Source organism: Crinia signifera, chromosome 1 (genome assembly GCF_055691185.1).
Source record: "Crinia signifera chromosome 1, ASM5569118v1, whole genome shotgun sequence".
Taxonomy (NCBI): domain Eukaryota; kingdom Metazoa; phylum Chordata; class Amphibia; order Anura; family Myobatrachidae; genus Crinia; species Crinia signifera.
This window is the reverse complement of record NC_139217.1, coordinates 248,297,838-248,317,364: the sequence shown is the minus strand read 5'-3', so window position 1 is coordinate 248,317,364 and position 19,527 is coordinate 248,297,838. Positions and strand designations below refer to the sequence as shown.

At 42.2% G+C, this 19,527-nt stretch overlaps 1 protein-coding gene across 2 annotated transcripts in view; it reads left to right on the top strand.

Annotated features, from left to right (window-relative positions):
* The window catches only part of GNE (glucosamine (UDP-N-acetyl)-2-epimerase/N-acetylmannosamine kinase), a 52,977-nt gene that overhangs the window by 26,138 nt on the left and 7,312 nt on the right, over window positions 1–19,527 (top strand). For both annotated transcript variants that reach the window (XM_083179934.1, XM_083179942.1), the window contains exons 2-8: window positions 9,636–9,838; window positions 14,285–14,736; window positions 15,070–15,222; window positions 15,363–15,575; window positions 16,490–16,577; window positions 16,681–16,891; window positions 18,314–18,443. In XM_083179934.1, coding sequence (XP_083036060.1) covers window positions 9,636–9,838; window positions 14,285–14,736; window positions 15,070–15,222; window positions 15,363–15,575; window positions 16,490–16,577; window positions 16,681–16,891; window positions 18,314–18,443 — 1,450 coding nt within the window. The remainder of the gene's footprint in view (window positions 1–9,635; window positions 9,839–14,284; window positions 14,737–15,069; window positions 15,223–15,362; window positions 15,576–16,489; window positions 16,578–16,680; window positions 16,892–18,313; window positions 18,444–19,527) is intronic.

The following is a 19,527-nucleotide window of genomic DNA, read 5'->3' as shown; positions in this document are numbered from 1 at the left end:
GCACATAGTGAATTATTATTTCATTAGAGAATGCCAAAATATACTGTGTAATTTTGACGTTTTGATACAGACAAGACTGTCAACATTGGCTGCGGTTTCTTAAAGCGTCATTGTATTATTGAAGTTCACCCTGGGCAGTGCCAATCATGTTGCCCAACACAGAACAGGTGTATGTATGATGCCATAGCTTAATCCTGTATAAACATTTAATCTTGGGTGTGGATTGCAAATACTTTCATTCTTGACATATTACTTTAATCATTTGAGTCATCTTTCCATTACAAATGGGAAAAAAATTGAAATGTTTATGGTACTTATTTGTGTATAGAAAATGGCAAATGTTAACTTTAAGAAATTGTATTTAGTCAACAAAAGCTATGCCATGGCTACACTGGAATCAATCATCATTGTTACCATTTCAATAGCCCACTATAATGGTGTTCATTGCAAGCTTTCAGGGCCTTGGGGGTTATTCTGGTTCACTCACAAAGGCACAATCACTCTCTAATGAACAAAACCATGTGCACTGCAGGTGGGGCTGATGTAACACGCCTAGAGAGAGTTAGATATGGGTGGGGTTTGTACTTGAGACTGATATCTATATTGCAGTGTAGAAATAAAGCAGCCAGTATTTACCCTGCACAGAAACAATAAAACACCCAAATCTAACTCTCTGCACATGTTACATCAGCCCCACCTGCAGTGCATATGGTTTTGTCCATTAGAGAGTGATTGTGTTTGCGAGTGAACCAGAATAACCCCCTTGTGTAGTATTCTTCCGACAAGGGACCAGGGGCCATTGCAGGCTACCATTATTTTGGTAAAGGCAAAACATACATGTATAATTGAACATCGTTTTTTGAATGATAATTTTTACACTAATATCGGTATAGGTGCCCATATAGACTCCCATCAGTAGTCATAGCTCCCGGATAGTATCCACTCATTATAGTCCAAAATAGAATAAAATAATATAGTTTAATATAATCTAGTATAATATATTACACCCCTACAGTAGCGGTAGTACTCACCCTAATAAGACCATGAGCGGGGTCGGTAATCTCACTCGTAGTGCGTATCTTGCCAGATGTATACGCACTTGGATCACAAGATCCTGGGTAAATCTGTGTGAGATGTCTAGAGATGGTTGCTTTGGAAGCCCAGATTTCTGATCTAAACCAGACCGTCGAAACTCTGAGGGACATTGCCAAATTAGAAGAAAGCTTTTGCCTCACAGTGGAAACTTTGGAGGATCGGGGGTATTAGCAATATAAGAGGAGGGTGAGCTAGGTAACAGTCAGAAGGGGTAGTAGGGGAAGGAAGAGGCAGGCCATTGCTGACATAACTAATCAAAGTAGATTCTCCAGACTGGATGAAACTACTGCGAATGTTACTTCAAAACTGGTGGTGCCGGATGTGACCAGCACCAATGGCATCCAGGGGACTGGCACATCAGGCTTAGTGGGGGCTAGGGAAATCAGGGACCACAAGACAGATGGTGGTGGTAGGGGATTCTATCATCCGTAAGACAGACAGGGCAATCTGCTACTGGGACCGCGATAGTCGTACAGTCTGTTGTCTTCCGGGTGCTCGGGTACGGCACATCGCGGACCGGGTGGACAGATTACTTGGGGGGGGGGGGGGGGATCATGGTGCACATTGGCACAAATGACCAAGTTATGCGGGGTACACACCAGGACGACCCGCTCACGATGCACATCGTGAGCGGGTCGTCAGTGTCTCGTCCGACCCGCTCACGATGACGCGGGAGGGCACGACCCGCTCACGATGTGCACCGTGAGCGGGTCCGATCCGATGGCGACCCGCACCCGGTTCTATGGTCGTCATTGAGATCCTACCTGCAGCAGGTAGGATCTCAATAACGACCGACCGACCCGCGGGACCGCGCATCGGATCGGAATCGCTCCACACCAGGTCAGAAAAGGGCCCAATCAGCACACAATCTACATCCGATTGATCGGAATTGGATCTAGATTGTGCTGATCGGGCCCTAGTCGTCCTGGTGTGTACCTAGCATTAGTGGCAGGTGGGGTGTCCTTAAAAACCCTTAAAAACGATTTCAGGGATTTAGGATATAAGTTAAAAGCAAGGACATCCAAGGTAAATTTCTGAGAAATATTACCTGTGCCGTGCGCTAGCCTAGGGAGACAGAGGGAACTTATGGAGCTAAATGCGTGGCTAAAGGGATGGTGTAGGAAAGAGGGGTTTGGGTTCCTAGACTTTTCAAACGGGCACCATCTTTAGGGCACAGATGTATTGCACCTGAATGGAAAGGGGGTGGCGGTGCTGGGAGGCAGGATGGTTAGAAGGTTGGAGGAGTGTTTAAACTAGGGGGGTAATACAAATAGAAACTATAGGGGTGAAAGAGTAATAAGGAATGGGTAAGCAAGAGAAAGGAGGTTGGAGAAGGGGGGAGAAAAACTAGATTTAGTAAGAAATCGATAGCACATCATGAACACATTCAACCCTTAGCTGAAAAAAAGAGTAAACATAAACTAAAATGCTTGCTGGCGAATGCAAGAAGCTTGGCAGGGAAAATTGGGGAACTGGAAACTGTTGCCACAAGGGATGATTATGATATAATTGGTATAACTGAAACATGGTGCAATGAGTCACACAATTGGGCTCTAAACACGGAGGGTTATACACTTTTCAGAAAAGACAGGGGAAAGAAAAGGGGTGGGGGGGTGCCTTTATGTAAAATATAACTTAAAATCATGTGTAAAGGAGCTCAGGGAAGGATGATGATAATACTCTAATAATAATATTTTAATAGGGGTATGTTACGGACCACCTAACATTAATGAAAGGGACGAGTCTCTACTTTTAAACCAAATAAAAAAATCGCCAGATCAGGGGCAGATATGAATTATGGGGGATTTTAACTTTACAGATATTGATTGGACAAATGAGACGGGTAAGTCAGCAAAAAGTAGCGGGTTCGTAAACTTACTAAAGGATCAGTTTATTATACATACAGTTGAAACACCAACACATAACGGGGCATTATTGGATTTAGTATTAACTAACAATATAGATTTAGTTCCAAATACCAAAGTAATAGAACATCTAGGTAACAGTGACCATAATATGGTCTCACTGGAAATAAACTTATGTAAACTACAACATACAGGACCGGCAAAAATATTAAATTTTAGGAAAGCTAACTTCGAATTATTTAGGGATTACTTAAAATAAATTGAGTGGAATGCAGAGGAAATGTTGGATACACTGAAAAATGTACTCTAATCACTAACAATTAAATACATCCCAAAATGCAATAAGGGTAAATTCAATAAGAAAAAAACATCATGGTTGGACAAAAAAGTTAGGACAGCAATTAACAATAAGACACAAGCATTTAAATTTTACAAGGATAATGTGAATGAGGAGGCGTTCTGTCTGTAAGTACAAAGAATTAAATAAAATTTGTAAAAGGGTAATCAAAGTAGCTAAAAGGGAGAATGAAGAACGTATAGCTGACGAGGGCAAAACCAATCCAAAAAAGTTTTTCAAATACATCAATAGTAAACAAATAATTAAAGAAAACTTAGGTCTCCGGGACCAGATGGTTACACAGTAGAATTCTATAAAATACTTCTCCCCCATATCACAGATACCTTAGTTGCAGCATACAACCAGATGCTTGGCTCCCAACTATTTCCCCTTTATTTTAATTCGGCCATAATCAAATTAATACCTAAACTAGGGAGAGATTTATCCTTACCCGGCTCTTACCGCCCGATATCTCTATTAAACATAGAATACAAAATACTTACAAAGATATTATCCGAACGTCTAAAACACATTCTCCCCTCCATTATCCACCCCGACCAGACAGGTTTCATCACTAACCGACACTCAGTAGTAAATGTCCGTAAAGTCCTTGCAGTAATCCAACACACCTCCACACTACCAACACCCGATAAATACGCTATCCTATCATTAGACGCAGAAAAAGCGTTCGACATGATTCTCTGGCCCCACCTCTACAAAACATTAGAAAAATTTGGATTTCCTCCCCAGTTTATATCTCTCATAACTGCTATATACGCAAACTCCACTTCCCAAGTGTACTGCAATGGCCATATGTCAACCTCTTTCCCGATCTCTAGAGGAACAAGGCAAGGGTGCCCGCTTTCGCCACTCCTCTTCGCCATAGCGATTGAGCCACTGGCAATAGCGATCCGCGAGCACCCTCAGATTCTTGGGATTCCAATAAATAACTCCACTTTAAAAGTATCACTCTTTGCAGACGACATGCTGCTCTTCATAAAAGACCCAATAGCTAGTATCCCAGTGGTAATGGATTTAATACACAAATTTGGCAAAGTTTCGGGATATAAAATTAATATCGACAAGTCCGAACTCCTACCTCTAACAACACTCCCGGACCAGATCCATAACTCCCCTATCATCACTTCCTTTAAAATAGTTTCCGATAAAATTAAATACTTAGGCATTAATATCCCACCAAAATTATCAGACCTCTATAAACTAAACTTTACCACAGTGCTAACGAAATTAAATAACTCTGTTTCTAATTGGCTTCAGTTACCACTATCAATTTTAGGCCGAATAGCAGTGGTGAAAACCATTTTGTTTCCCAAAATCTTCTATATTATCCAGATGCTCCCAATCACCCTAACCAGAACAGATCTCACGTACTTTGATAAAATAGTATCGAGGTTCATATGGTCAGGTAAACGCCCTAGATTTTCCCTGTCAAAACTACAACTACCCAGAGCGAACGGAGGAATGCAGGTTCCTAATCTTGAACAATACACATTATCAGTATTCTTCAGGTATATAAGCGATTGGCTTCTTAGTGAATCTACATATACGTCAGCCCAACTAGATCAAGACTTATTCCATCCATACTCCCCAGCGGGACTGCTACACTCTGACGCTAAAACAATTCCCACTAACTTACGCAACAACATCATCTTTCACGACACTTACTCTGTGTGGCAAACCCTGAATAAAAAGCTCCATAGAGATCACCGCAGCTCTCCGTATGTCCCTGTCTGGGGCAACCCAGCTTTCCCTCCTTCTCTATCTAACCATAACTTCTACACCTGGAAAGAAAAAGGTCTCACTAATATATCCAAAGTCTTCGACCCTGGGGGACGGATACATCCATTCTCTGCTCTTCAGGAAAAGTACGCTCTCCCTCCGCAGCATTTTTATATGTATTTACAGACCAGACATTACGCTCTGTCTCTTCACAGGGCATGCACTGTTATAAATTCTCCCGATGTGTTAAATGCAGTGTTAAGATCAATATCCCTTGCTCCCTACCACACAAAGCAGCTCTATTCACAACTGAGTCTAATTGAATCCCGCAAATTATGGACAGTAATAGCAGCTCCATGGAAGGAATGTATTCCCAACATAGAAGATATGGAATATCTATTGAAATCTTATAACAAAGCATACAAACACCTCCATTCAGCATATCTACAAGAAGTTCACTTCAGATTTCTACATAGAGCTTACATCTCTCCTGCACAGAGAAAACACTGGGTCCAAGAAGAAACAGGTATATGCCAGAAATGCCATCACCACTCCGCCTCATTCCAACACTGTATATGGGACTGCAGTAAAATAAAACGCTTCTGGAATAAAATTGGTCTCTTCATATACAACCTGCTAGGAATCCGGTACCCACCAGAAATTGTTTCCTATATATTTCTTCATTTCAGTGCCCTGAATCTTCAGAACAACGCCCACACCATAATCCCACTATTGATTAAAATCATAACAGTTGCAAAGAAACTCATCCTAATACACTGGACCTCAAGACTACCCCCTTCTCTCAACGAACTCACACAGAAACTTTTACAACTTCTAATGTTGGAACGACGTTCCACCATGGATATGCATTCCGACGCCTCATCATTGCAGTTCTACAACATTTGGAAACCATTTATCTTTTACCTCCCAGATCCCTCTCGTAAAGACATCTTGAAACCATTCCTCAACGCTTCCTGGTTCCCAAGGGACTCTTAGCATCCATAAGACCCTCATAAAGCAATAACCCACCTCACCTTAATCCACTTACTGTTGCTCTGAACATGAGTTGTGGAGACAGAGAGGTTAAATATAGTGTTATATCGGGATTTTAATAACCCTAAAACTGCATTCTTATGTGTTTCCATTTAATTTCTGTCCTCTGTTTACGACTAAAACCTCTCTTCTTACCCAAATAGCCCAGCAAAGAAGTATTAATAGCTCCAACATATTCCTTCATAGCCGTACACCTCTCTCTCTCTATGTCTTTTCCTTCCAACATAACTACCCATACACTTCGAATTCTACTTCCATTCACCCCCTTCCTTATCCTATACCTCGGTCACTCCTAATCTTTCCCTAAACCTCTACTCGTTCACCCTAATATAATATCCTGCTCTACCTAACCTTCCTCTCCCCCACTTTTTCCCCCCTTTTTTTTATAGTCTAACACCATACGTTGTCACTTTAAGGCAACAAGGCTATCTTCTCACCTCCTAGCTCAGCATTCTCCATGCACCTAGGCACTCTCCCGCTCTGCTTTTGCCCAAGCAGTCTGCCCACACTACTTCTGGTATAGTTTATGTTAAACCTAGAGCTCCCTCGGAGCAAAGTTTTTATCACAGTATCGCACTTCGGTTCACGGATCCCTGTTTGTAATGTTTTCATAGACTTAAGAGGTGCCTAACACCTTAGTGAGAAGCATTCCTATTGTCAATTTCTAATGTCAGATGCCAAATTGCTCATCCTTTGTATTGTTTTGTTTGAAGAAAAGACAATAAAAAGAATATTTAAAAAAAAAAAAAAGAAAACTTAGGTCCATTAACCAATATTAATGGACAAAGCTTTACGGGATGCAGTTACAATCCCGGCGTTCAGAATCCCGACCGCCGAAATGCCGACACTTTCTCCCTCCTGGGGTGTCCACGACACCCCTGGAGGGAGAATAAATTAGTGTGCCGAGCGTAGCGAGGTACCGGGCCCGCTGCGTGGCGAGCGCAGCGAGCCCGCAAGGAGGGGCGATCCACGTCCCCCCCCTTGTCGGCATTTCGTCTGTCGGGATTCTGAACGCCGGGATCCCGACCGCCGGGATTCAATACTGAATCCAGCTTTACAGAAGATAAAGGAAAAGCAGAACTGTTAAGCGAGTTTTTCTCATCAGTGTTTACTAGGGAGGAGCAGACACCGGTGCATACAGGTACCACAAATGGGACGAACAAGCTAGATCTTAACATCGATTTCACGACAGAAAAGATAAAATCGCTGCTCAGCAAAATCAAAACAAACAAATCGCCAGGCCCAGGTGCGATTCATCCTAGGGTTCTAAAGGAATTAAGGGAGGAAATAGCGACCCCTCTATTATGTTTTTGTAAACTTCCTTTCATTGGGTAGGGTACCAAAGGACTGGAGAATAGCAGAGGTAGCACCAATATTCAAAAAAGGAAAAAGGGATGACCCAGCTAACTACAGACCTGTGAGTTTAACATCCATAGTAGGTAAAATATTTGAGGGATTTTATGGGATGGTATCCAAAAATATTTAGATCTTCATAACTTAATTAGTATTAACCAACATGGGTTTGTGAAAAATCAATCATGCCAAACAAATTTGCTAGACTTCTATGAGGATGTCAGCAAAAACCTTGATAATGGAAATGCAGTAGATGTGATCTTCTTGGCTTTTGATACAGTGCCACATAAGTTGATAAATAAAATGGAGGAACTTGGACTAGGGGTAATAATTTGTAGATGGGTAGGGAACTGGCTGTGTACGAGAGAACAGAGTGGTTGTGAATGTCGCAGTATCCAATATGACAACAGTTCTAAGCGGAGTGCCACAGGAGTCGGTACTGGGGCCCATTTTGTTTAACATATTCATTAACGATATTGGAGTGGGAATACTCAGCAATGTTTCTATCTTTGCAGATGACACAAATCTGAGCAGAGTAATTAGATCAACGAGGATATCTCCACACTTCAAATCGATCTCAATAAATTAGATGAGTGGGCAAAAAAGTGGAATATGAGGTTCAGTGTGGACAAATGCAAGGTTATGCATCTTGGGAGAGATAACCAATGTGCTAGCTATAACCTAAAGGGGGAGGCATTGGGTAACTCAGAAACTGAAAAGGACTTAGGGGTCATAATTGATAGCAAACTGGGGTGCAAGGCTCAATGTCACATAGCAACTAATAAGGCCAACCGGATACTAGCATGTATAAAAAGGGGTATGGAAACTAGGGACTCAAAAGTAATTACGCCATTGTACAAAGCATTGGTTAGACTGCATGTGGAATATGGAGTATAATTCTGGGCCCCGCACTATAAAAAGGACATTCTAGAACTGGAAAAAATCCAGAGAAGAGCAACAGAGCTAATAAAGGGAATGGAGAATTCAATCTGAGGACGGGTTGAACAAACGGGGGCATGAGTTTAGATTGGAGGAAAGATTTTGCTGCCTTAGAAGGAAACATTTTTTACGGTCAGGGCAGCAAAATTGTGGAACTCTCTTTGAGGTGGTGTCAGCAGACACAATAAATACATTTAAAAGAAGATTGGACAAACATCTGTTGGTTAAAAAAATCCAGGGGTACAAACAATAATCATAATCTGTCTTTTAAGGACACCAGAAAACACGAAGTATAACTAATGGGATAAGCTAATAGATTATACTCACTAAAACCAAGGTTGAACTAGATCAGGAGTGCGGAACCTTTCTGGGGCCAAGGGCCGTTTCTGTCTGGGGGGGAGGGCATATAAAAAAAAAAAAAATTGTTTACAATTTACCCTGCTGCGGCCGTCCACACTCCGGCGGCTGCCGCAGTTTAAGAGTCGCCGGTCTGTGTGGTCCGGCGGCTGTGCAGGGAGTCAAGTACAGGGGAAATCTCATGAGAGGTCGGTAGCTCTTGCGAGATTCCCCTGTACTTGGCTCCCTGAATAACTGCCGGGAGGGTGGGCCACACAGACCGGCTGCGGGGGCAATATACGCCCGCGGGCCGGAGATTCCCTACCGCTGAACTAGATGGACGCAAGTCTTTATTCAGCCTTAACTACTATGTAAGAATGTTTGTAAAATTCCACATGAGGGGATTTATGTGCTAAGCTTTGGGGCGAGATAAAGTGCCATCCAATCAGCTCCTGAAACACAACCTGTAACTTGGCAGACCTGATTGGCTGGTAATTTACTAAGCCTAAAATGGGCCTTATTCTAGTTTACTCTTTCTGACAAAATCCTTCTTAAATGGACAAAACCATGTGCACTGCAGAGGGGCAGATGTAAAACGTGCAGAGAGAATTGGATTTGGGTGAGTTATTTGTTTTCTGTGCAGGGTAAATACTGGCTGCTTTATTTTTACACTGCAATATAGATCTCACTTTGAAGTAAAACCCCACCCAAATCTAATTCTCTCTGCAGAAGTTACATCTGCCCCACCTGCAGTGCACATGGTTTTGTCCATCTAAGAAGGATTTTGTCAGAGTGAACTAGAATAAGGCCCTATGAGAGATAACTAGACCCACATGTAAAGGATTGACACTAGGTTATGTTTTGTTTAAAGTTTTGCTACCATTTTCTTACAGCTTTATGTCTACTGTGTTTTGCAGGCACTTTATTTTGAGAAACTATCAAAGCAGAAAGTTGTCATGGAGAAGAAAGCAAACCAAAGAAAACTTCGAGTATGTGTGGCTACCTGCAACAGGGCAGATTACTCAAAGCTGGCTCCTATTATGTTTGGTATCAAAGCAGAAGCAGACCACTTTGAACTGAGTGTAGTGGTTCTAGGATCTCACCTGATTGATGACTATGGGTATGTTTTATACTAGATATTACTTTTTTATTCTTCGTATCACATAGGGAGTGTAAAATTGTGTGGCCAGCATTTCAGTGATCTGATGACGTCATAGAGGGCTCTTGGCACAAAAGGTATTGGTTCTCTAGTTTTGGAAAACTGATCATAGGGTATTCAGAACTGGTCCTGTAAGAACAATGGGCAGCTAAAATGGTACATGGCCTGCATCACAAAACTTACCAGGAAAGGCTAGAAAATCGTTAGAAGCAGTTTGAAGCAAAGAAGGGAAATGCAGGCATGCAGAGGTAGGACTACCATTAGTGCAGCAGGTGCATTGCACAAGGGCGACTGAGGGGACCACTGCTGCCACCCAATGCTGTGTGGCATATTGTGAACTTAGGTGTAGGAGGGGGGCCCAAATTATATTTTTGCACCTGGTCCAACCACTCACAAGTTCCACAACTGCGGGCATGATAGAGACTTTGAAATATACCAGAGGTTTAACCAGGTAAAAAGACCTAAGAATCAAATAGTGTTAAGGTTGCCAAAAGGATAAGGGGGGGGGGGGGGGGGGGCAGACATGATGGGCCAAATGGTTCTTAGCTGTCATCAGATTTTGGGTGACATTCTATGGATTGAGATAAATGCGCATGTTTTTTTAGCGCACCACATCGCCGCAAATCGCACTTTTTCAAATCGCACTTTTCAGTCAAAATTCGCATATTTGTGATGCGCATTGGAGCCTGAAAAGTGCGAAGTGGTGCGAATTGGTGCGCTGTCTTTAGTCCTGAAAATGTGCGATTTTCATGTCTGAAAATCGCACGTTTGCAGGAAAGCGCAAAGTAAAAAAAAGAAAACGCGCGCAGGGTCCCGCGCCCGAGCATAACCAGCCCCGGGCTCATTGAGCCGGTGCTGGTGACATAAAATCAGGGTCCCCGACAAATCGGGGTCCCCTTGATTTCATGAAACCAGCACCAGGCTCAAGGTCCGGCGCTGGTTCCCAAAATACGGGGGACAAAATGACTAGGGGTCCCCCGTATTTTAAGAACCAGCACCGGACCCAACCAGCCAGCAGGGTAATGCCACAGCCGGGGGACACTTATTATATAAGGTCCCGCGGCCAAAGCATTAACCCCCTGGCTGGTCAGCAGGGGTCCTGGGGAAGTGGGGACCCCCCCCCTCCAGGACTTACCAGCCCATGCTGATAGTCCGGGGCTGTCCCCGATGCCCCTGGGCGGTGGGCATCGGGCTGATGAATTGTGTAAAAAAAAAGAAGTAAAACTATTGTTTTCTACTGGCAAACTATGAGTCCCAGCAAGCCTACCCCGCATGCTGGGACTTGGAGAACCACAAGTCCCAGCATGCGGGGCATTAAAGGGCCCGCTGGCACTTGTAGTTCTACAGTACATAAAATAGTTAAAGAAAACACACTGACACCCTGAAAAAAGTTTAATACACACAGAACACACACACACTGATACTTACCTACCTTGAGCCCGTAGGTCGGTCCCTGGATCCGGGCTCCAGGGCAGAAGAGTCCGGTTCCGGGGCCTTGGTCCTGGTCCTGGGGTTCCGGGGCTCCTGGCCTGAAGAATCCGGGGTCCGGGATCCGAGGTAGTCCCCAGGGGTACCTAAGGAAGGAAATCCTACTCACCTGGTCCCCGGCGACGACCTCGGCATCCTCTCCGGCTGAATCGCTGCTCCCATCTGGTACCCGGCTTACAGGACTTCACCGGCGCAGAGATGTTTCTTCCTCGGCGTCTATAGTCAGAATGATTTCTGGCCAATCAGGAGCCGACTTTCTCGGCTCCTGATTGGCCAGAAATCATTCTGTCCAGAGACGCCGAGGAAGAAACATCTCTGCGCCGGTGAAGTCCTGTAAGCCGGGTACCAGATGGGAGCAGCGCTTCAGCCGGAGAGGATGCCGAGGTCGTCGCCGGGGACCAGGTGAGTAGGATTTCCTTCCTTAGGTACCCCTGGGGAATACCTCGGACCCCGGATTCTTCAGGCCAGGAGCCCCGGAACCCCCAGGACCAAGGCCCCGGAACCGGACTCTTCTGCTCTGGAGCCCCGGAGCCCGGACCCAGGATCCAGGGACCGACCTACGGGCTCAAGGTAGGTAAGTATCAGTGTGTGTGTGTTTTGTGTGTATTAAACTTTTATTTTTCAGGGTGTCAGTGTGTTTTCTTTAACTATTTTTTGTACTGTAGAACTACAAGTGCCAGCGGGCCCTTTAATGCCCCACATGCTGGGACTTGTGGTTCTCCAAGTCCCAGCATGCGGGGTAGGCTTGCTGGGACTCATAGTTCGCCAGTAGAAAACAAAAGTTTTACTTCTTTTTTTTTACACAATTCATCAGCCCGATGCCCACCGCCCAGGGGCATCGGGGACAGCCCCGGACTATCAGCATGGGCTGGTAAGTCCTGGAGGGGGGGGACCCCATTTATTGGGGGGGTCCCCACTTCCCCAGGACCCCTGCCCATGCTGACCAGCCAGGGGGTTAATGCTTTGGCCGCGGGACCTTATATAATAAGTGTCCCCCGGCTGTGGCATTACCCTGCTGGCTGGTTGGGTCCGGTGCTGGTTCTTAAAATACGGGGGACCCCTAGTCATTTTGTCCCCCGTATTTTGTGAACCAGCGCCGGACCTTGAGCCTGGTGCTGGTTTCATGAAATCAAGGGGACCCCGATTTGTCGGGACCCTGATTTTATGTCACCAGCACCGGCTCAATGAGTCCAGGGCTGGTTATGCTCTGGCGGGGGACCCCGCGCTCGTTTTTTTTTTTTTATTTTAACCGTTTTTTTTTTAACACCAGAACCCTGCACAGAACATTGCGATCTGTGCAGGGTTCTGGCTAATTCGCCAAACAGACCCTGGTCTGAAATAAGTGCGATAATTAGACAACTAAAAATTGCGATTTGCAAATGCGCATAGCATTAAATAAGCGAGTTGTATACTGTTCTGTACGAAAACATCTGGATGCGAAAAAAATGTGAATTAATCTCGCACTTTTGGTCAGCATGCCTTAACGCACATAATATGCGATTTCAGTCCCTTAGCGCATCCCATTAAATTGGCGATTTGAAGGAAAAATGCGATATCGCCATCCTAAAACTCCAGGGAATTATTTCAACATGCCCATTTGAACTGTGCGTCTACAGTTCCCATTTATCTGGTAATTACCCCCTTTTACATGCTGGCAAACGGAGGATTCATTTTATTGTTGAATTGTTACAATTTAATCTAAATTGTTTCTATTGTCTGTATTGTCTCTTATGTATTAAATTCTTTACATGTGGTACTACACCATGAGAGATTTTGTTTATATCCCTTGTATGTGGAATATATGCTGAAGGATCTTTCGGCAGAGGAATACGCTACGAAGCGCCGGATAAGTCTGTAACCTAATTCGTGTTTTTGGTGATATCGCCATTTTGTTGTCTAATTAACGCAAAAAAACGCAGATCTCATTCCATAGAATGTCACTCTTTATGTTTGTACATAAAATACTCTAATAAACAGCCGTTGGGTCAGATTTAAAATGCAGAGATTTTGATTTGCAAAGAGGCCTATCCTAGCTTGGTTTTCAATTCCAGTTTGAAAACAATTCCACGCAGTATGGCTTATACTTTTCCACATTACATTATACTCTGTTTGTTGTTCTGTTGCTCCTTACTCTGCCTTACCCTTGTTTAATTAATGAAGTTAAACTGCAGTTAGGTTGTGTGTACTAAGTAGGTAATTGAGCTTTATTGCACAAAGTTGTTTGAGCAGACATTTCCTGCACGTCAGTTGCCTTCTACAATTGTCTTTTGTCTCCATAGATTGGCAACATCACATTGTGTTACCCTGTGACTTTACTTGTTTGATGATCATTGGCGTTATGTCACAAAGAATGTCTTGTTTTAGTTTTTTTTTTGTGAATATATTGTTAAAAATAACTTGTTACTGTACTGTCCCTTTATCACACAATATACTTTGAATAATGAGAACTGGTAAAATGTAGACGTCAGAGATAATTTGTGCATAGACCTTTTTAGTCTTAGGGCAATATCCAATTAGCTGTGGTAAATTCCTGCAGCCAGATAGGTTCACCTGAGCCAATCCAATTAGCCCCGATAACCTGGCATATATTGCAGATTTTGCTTCTGATGTCTCAGGCACCCAAAACATAATCCCCAAGATGTAGCCTTCTGATCTGCTAGAACACATGGATCCCGGGTAGTTATCCCGCATCCCATGTTTTATAGTTATAAAACTAAATATTTTTTGCCAGAGGGAAAAAAGGGTCCTATTTGTATTCCCCGATAATGTCTATCGGCCACATATCATGCTATCAGACCATCTCTTTCTTTTTTTTTCCCAGGCAAAAATACATTGTGAGGTACCATATCTCTCGTATCTTATTTTGCCCGGTAACATGGTTATGTTATACTAACGGTGGTGTTATCTCCATTCTCTTAGGAATACATATAGAATGATTGAGCAAGATGATTTTGATATACAGGCAAGACTACATACCATTGTGAGGGGGGAGGATGAAGCTGCCATGGTGGAATCAGTAGGCCTTGCTTTGGTGAAATTGCCAGATGTGTTAAACCGGTTACAACCAGACATGATAGTTGTCCACGGGGATAGATTTGATGCTCTAGCTTTAGCTACCACTGCTGCCCTGATGAACATAAGAATTCTTCATATAGAAGGAGGTGAAGTCAGTGGAACGATAGATGACTCAATCAGACATGCCATCACTAAACTTTCCCATTACCATGTGTGCTGCACCCGTAGTGCAGAACAGCACCTCATTGCCATGTGTGAGGACCATGACCGCATCCTCTTGGCCGGATGCCCCTCTTACGACAAGCTGCTCAATTTGAAAAACAAGGACTACATGGGTGTGATCAAGAAGTGGCTCGGTATGTGTAATTCAATAATAAATCACAGTTGCAAACACTTATACGCACGTCATATTTATTTCACTCGGTGTGCTCGTTTTCTACCCATAAAATGTAAAGTTTTTTTGTTTGTTTGTTTTTTGTGGGTTGGTAAATGTACTTCATAAATTGCAATAATTTATTTCCCAAGTTAATCAAATTGGAGCTGTTCTGGCATCCACACTAAGAAATTCACCGGACGCACTACAGCTTGTACAGGGAACCTCGACTATCTTGGCTTACTTAAGGAAACCATGACACTACTGTACCTGTAAATAGTATTTCACATGTGTGTATTCCCTCTTCTCTCCATAGGTGATGATGTGAAGCCTGAGGAATATATTGTAGCTTTACAGCATCCAGTCACCACCGATATTAAACATTCAGTGAAGATGTTTGAGTTTACCTTAGATGCGCTCATCTCCTTTAATAAAAAGACCTTGGTTCTCTTCCCAAACATTGATGCGGGTGAGTTTCTATGGAAGTCTAGATGTATATTTGCTTACTCTACAGATTTAAATAATAAAACCTCTTCATTTGGAGTTTGACTTGAATTGCAGAAAATGTCATTCTGTTCTAAAGTAGAATTGCATTTGTGCTTGTTACAGGAAGTAAGGAAATGGTACGAGTAATTAGGAAGAAAGGAGTGGAGCACCATCCCAACTTCAGAGCAGTGAAGCATGTACCATTTGAGCAGTTCATACAGTTGGTTGCTCATGCAGGATGTATGATTGGGAACAGCAGCTGTGGTGTGCGGGAAGCAGGAGCTTTTGGAACCCCAGTTATCAACTTGGGAACACGTCAGACAGGCAGAGAAACAGGTGAGTGGGATTAACTATACCTGGACTGCACAAAACCCGGCCATAGTTGCAACTTAAAAACAATAGTGAGTGAGTGATCAGACAAAATACTTTATAATTCATTTCTTCCTTAACGGCTTTAAAACTGCCTTTTATCCCCCGTCAGGGACCATTAGGTTGGTCGCCTCCCTGACTAGGGACCTTCTCCCCAATCACTCAGTTTGGGCCAGACAGCTCTAGCAAGAGTCCTGGAGGTTCCAAACGTCCCCCATTACGGATTAGGGAGGCCACTGTGCTCATTAGGACCTTCAAAGTAGCAGATATTTTACTCTACCCTTTCCCAGATTTGTGCCTCGAGACAATCCCGACTCGGAGGTCTACAGACAATTCCTTTAACTTAATGCTTGGTTTGTGCTCTGACATGCTCTGTCAAGTGTGGGACCTTATATAGACAGGTGTATGCCTTTCCAAATCATGTCCAATAAGCTGGATTTACCACAGGTGGGCTCCGGTTAAGCTGTAGGAACATCTCAACGACTATCAGTGGAAAGTGAAACAGGATGCACTTGAGCTTCATGGCAAAGGCTGTGAATACTTTTGTACATGTCATTTCTTAGTTTTTTTTATTGTTAATACATTTGCAAAAAGCCCCCCAAAGCTTTTTTTTTTTTTTTTTTTTACATTCTCATTATAGGGTATTGTGTGTAGAATGTTGATGGGGGAAAAAGTGAAGCGCTGTGAATTCTTTCTGGATGAACTGTATTTTTATTTCTGTCAAAAAGTGCTTTGGTCTAGCAGCTATTTAAATGCACTATTGGTAGGTGATTGGTGCAATTGTCAAAATGTTCAGGCTTTTTACCTCAAATATTTTTTTTATACATGTTCTTGTATGTAACTCCTCTAGACAATGTCTTAATATGTGTATCCATTTTCAGGTGAAAATGTTCTTCATGTTCGAGATGCAGACACAGAGAATAAAATCGTTCATGCACTTCAGCTGCAATTTGGAAAACGTTACCCTTGGTAAGGTATTTTTTGCGTTTTTATTTTTCTCGCTGCTTTTTAGGAGAAGTTTTTTGCTCTATTTATGCATTGAAACTGAGCACAATATTTTCCTTTTGCCTAGCTCAAAGATTTATGGTGATGGTAATTCTGTCCCGAGGATTGTGAAGTATTTGAAGTCAATCAGTTTGTCAGAAACGTTACAGAAGAAGTTTTGTTTTCCTCCTGTAAAAGAAAACATATCTCAAGACATTGATCATATTTTGGAAACACTGAGCGCTTTGGCTGTTGATCTAGGAGGGACAAACCTCAGGATAGCAATTGTCAGCATGAAGGTAAGTGTCCTTTTATAAAGTGCCAACTTAATATGCAGCACTGTTCAAGCTTTTAATAACTCTATGAAGATGAATAATTGTGTGAATTGTTGGTTAGCTATGCATGTGACCTTGTTTACTTATTAGTTGATACATCTTAGGCAAGTTTGTTATACAACTTTTTGTTTTCTTCCATCATTTTATTGAGATGTTATCAAACAAAGATTAAAGAGTTAGTCAGAACAGTACTTTTTATCTGGAAAAATAGGTCCAGGAACTCCGGGACTGGGGGTGGATTGATTAAATAAAAACCGAGATAGATAACTTACCTTATGGAAAGTATTTTGGCCCAGAACAGGTTTAGGAACCCAGTTCCTGATGATGTCCTATTTAATGAGAGGTTCAGGAACGGAGTTCCTGCTAGTTCCTGTTGAAAAAACAGCACTGGTCATAAAAAAAGAATAGATGACAAGTTAAACCCTAAACCTAATACACAAAGGCAGAAATAAACAAGTGAAATGGTGTAACATAGAGCAATAATAAATTCTCTAAAGAAAAATTCAAAGTAAGAAGAGGAGGGGAAAAGGAAAAGATTGGAAAATAGGTTGGATGAAAGTTGTGTGTCAGAATAATCGACTATTAAGGAGTAAAAAGAAGAAGAAAAGAGTAAAGAGGGAAAAAACAGAAATGTGGGTGAAAGTGAGTTTAAGTTAAAATATTTAAATAAAGGGTATTGAACTTGGGGGGGGGGGGGGGCAAGGGGAAAAGTTGTATAAATTAGATGGATATGAAATGCAAAGAAATGTAGGTGGATAATGTAATCGGAACGGGAAATAAATGGTCGAGAGATACTGTGAGGAGTCACACCAGGAGTCCTTTACATGGTGGCCATATGAACTTGTCCACCGTGATATTTTAAAACACTCTCTGACAAGGTACCATCTGGTATATAATTTATAGGAGCTTTCATTGATGGAGACACTAATAGGACATTTGGAGATGTTAAGGGGAATTGCCTCCCAAGTGTCTTCAAGGGAAGTACCTAAATCTTTTCCCAAAATTGTTCATGAGGCTCCAGAGGTGGAGATTCATGTGTAACGATAGAATGGTACTTTTTGTCTAAAAGGCCTAGATATACATAAACGTTCAATGGCCTTAGGATTTTGTAAGGAATCTACAGAAGAAAGCGATGAAGTGACAGTGTAGAATTTGGAGCTATTAGAAGAAACCTGTTTGTGGAAGGGAATTTTTTTTTTTTTTTGCAAATCTGAAAGATTGTGGTGCAAACCTACCAATGACACGGTGAAAATGTATAATTACTGGCTGCTTACTAAAGAGACAACATGTGGTGGGAATGGCCTGGGAGAAGTTATACTACATATTAATACATGCAAACACTAATTAAAATGAATGTGTTAACTACATATTAATTCTGTTTTGCAGGGACAGATTATTAAGAAATATGTACAACCCAATCCTAAAACATATGAGGATAGGATTAATTTAATTATAAAGATGTGTGTTGAAGCAGCATCAGAGGCAGTTACTCTAAACTGCAGAATACTTGGAGTGGGTATGTACCTGTGACTATCTCTCATTTCATCTCTGGGATGGGGTGTCTTTGTAGGCTGTAGCTAAAAATTCCACACTCCACCCCTGTTTGCATAAATGAAGACCCGCAGCTTCCATATGTAGAATACTAATCAGGCTGGTTACCATTATTGTTAACCTTTTATTGGCATGCTCAATGTCAGACAGCATTTTAATTGTGGACAATAATGCCCACTCCCATTATGATTTGCTTGGCATTGTCCTTAAGAGACTGTGCTATAAGCCAAAATGTTCTGTATTCGTATCTCCTCAGTGGTTGGATGAATGTCAGGTGAATTTCATTTCTTTTTTCTGAGGACGATTTTTGAATAGTATGTCTTTAAAAAAAAAAAAAAAAAGGGGGGCTGATTAAATAGTACATTTTGCTGCATGGAGTCATTAGGAACATTATTTTAATGTACTAGTAAAGCAGTTACCAAGATATTATTGCTTTTAATGTACTGAGGGGACCACACATCTTTCAAATTAATATAACCTGTAACCAGGAACTTAATTATCCAAAATGGTATTGAAAGTGAGATTGCAGGATGAGCAAAAATAAAAATGTACTGCTGTTGGCCCCGAGACTGCATTTGCAGTCTGTAAGTGGTGGAAAGGCTGATGCAAATACATTACATCTATTACAGTTGTTGTTTTTAGCATATTGAGAAATTTCCAAGAAGGAATAAGGAAGGTCCTGGTGACTAAGTGTCTCCTTTAGTTGGTGAGGATCACTGCTAAGTTATTAGTAAAGGAAGAGCCGTTTCTGTGAAAATAATTGTTTGTAATTATTTTAGGCTTGGTGCTCCAGGTTTCAGAAAAAACAACGGTCGCTCCTCTCTTAAATAGGATGCAGGGGTTTATTTACTAAAATAGGAGTTCTGTTGAAATCAGATTATACCTATCTTCTAGAATGTACTAAATAAGTAGATTCTGATTTAGTTGCTATGGGCAACATCTCATCTTCCAATACAACTCCCACCATAGTAAATAAACCCCTTAGCATCGCTCTCCCTTTTCTGCACTTTAGACAGGATTCATGCAGGCTATATTTTAGCTATAACCGA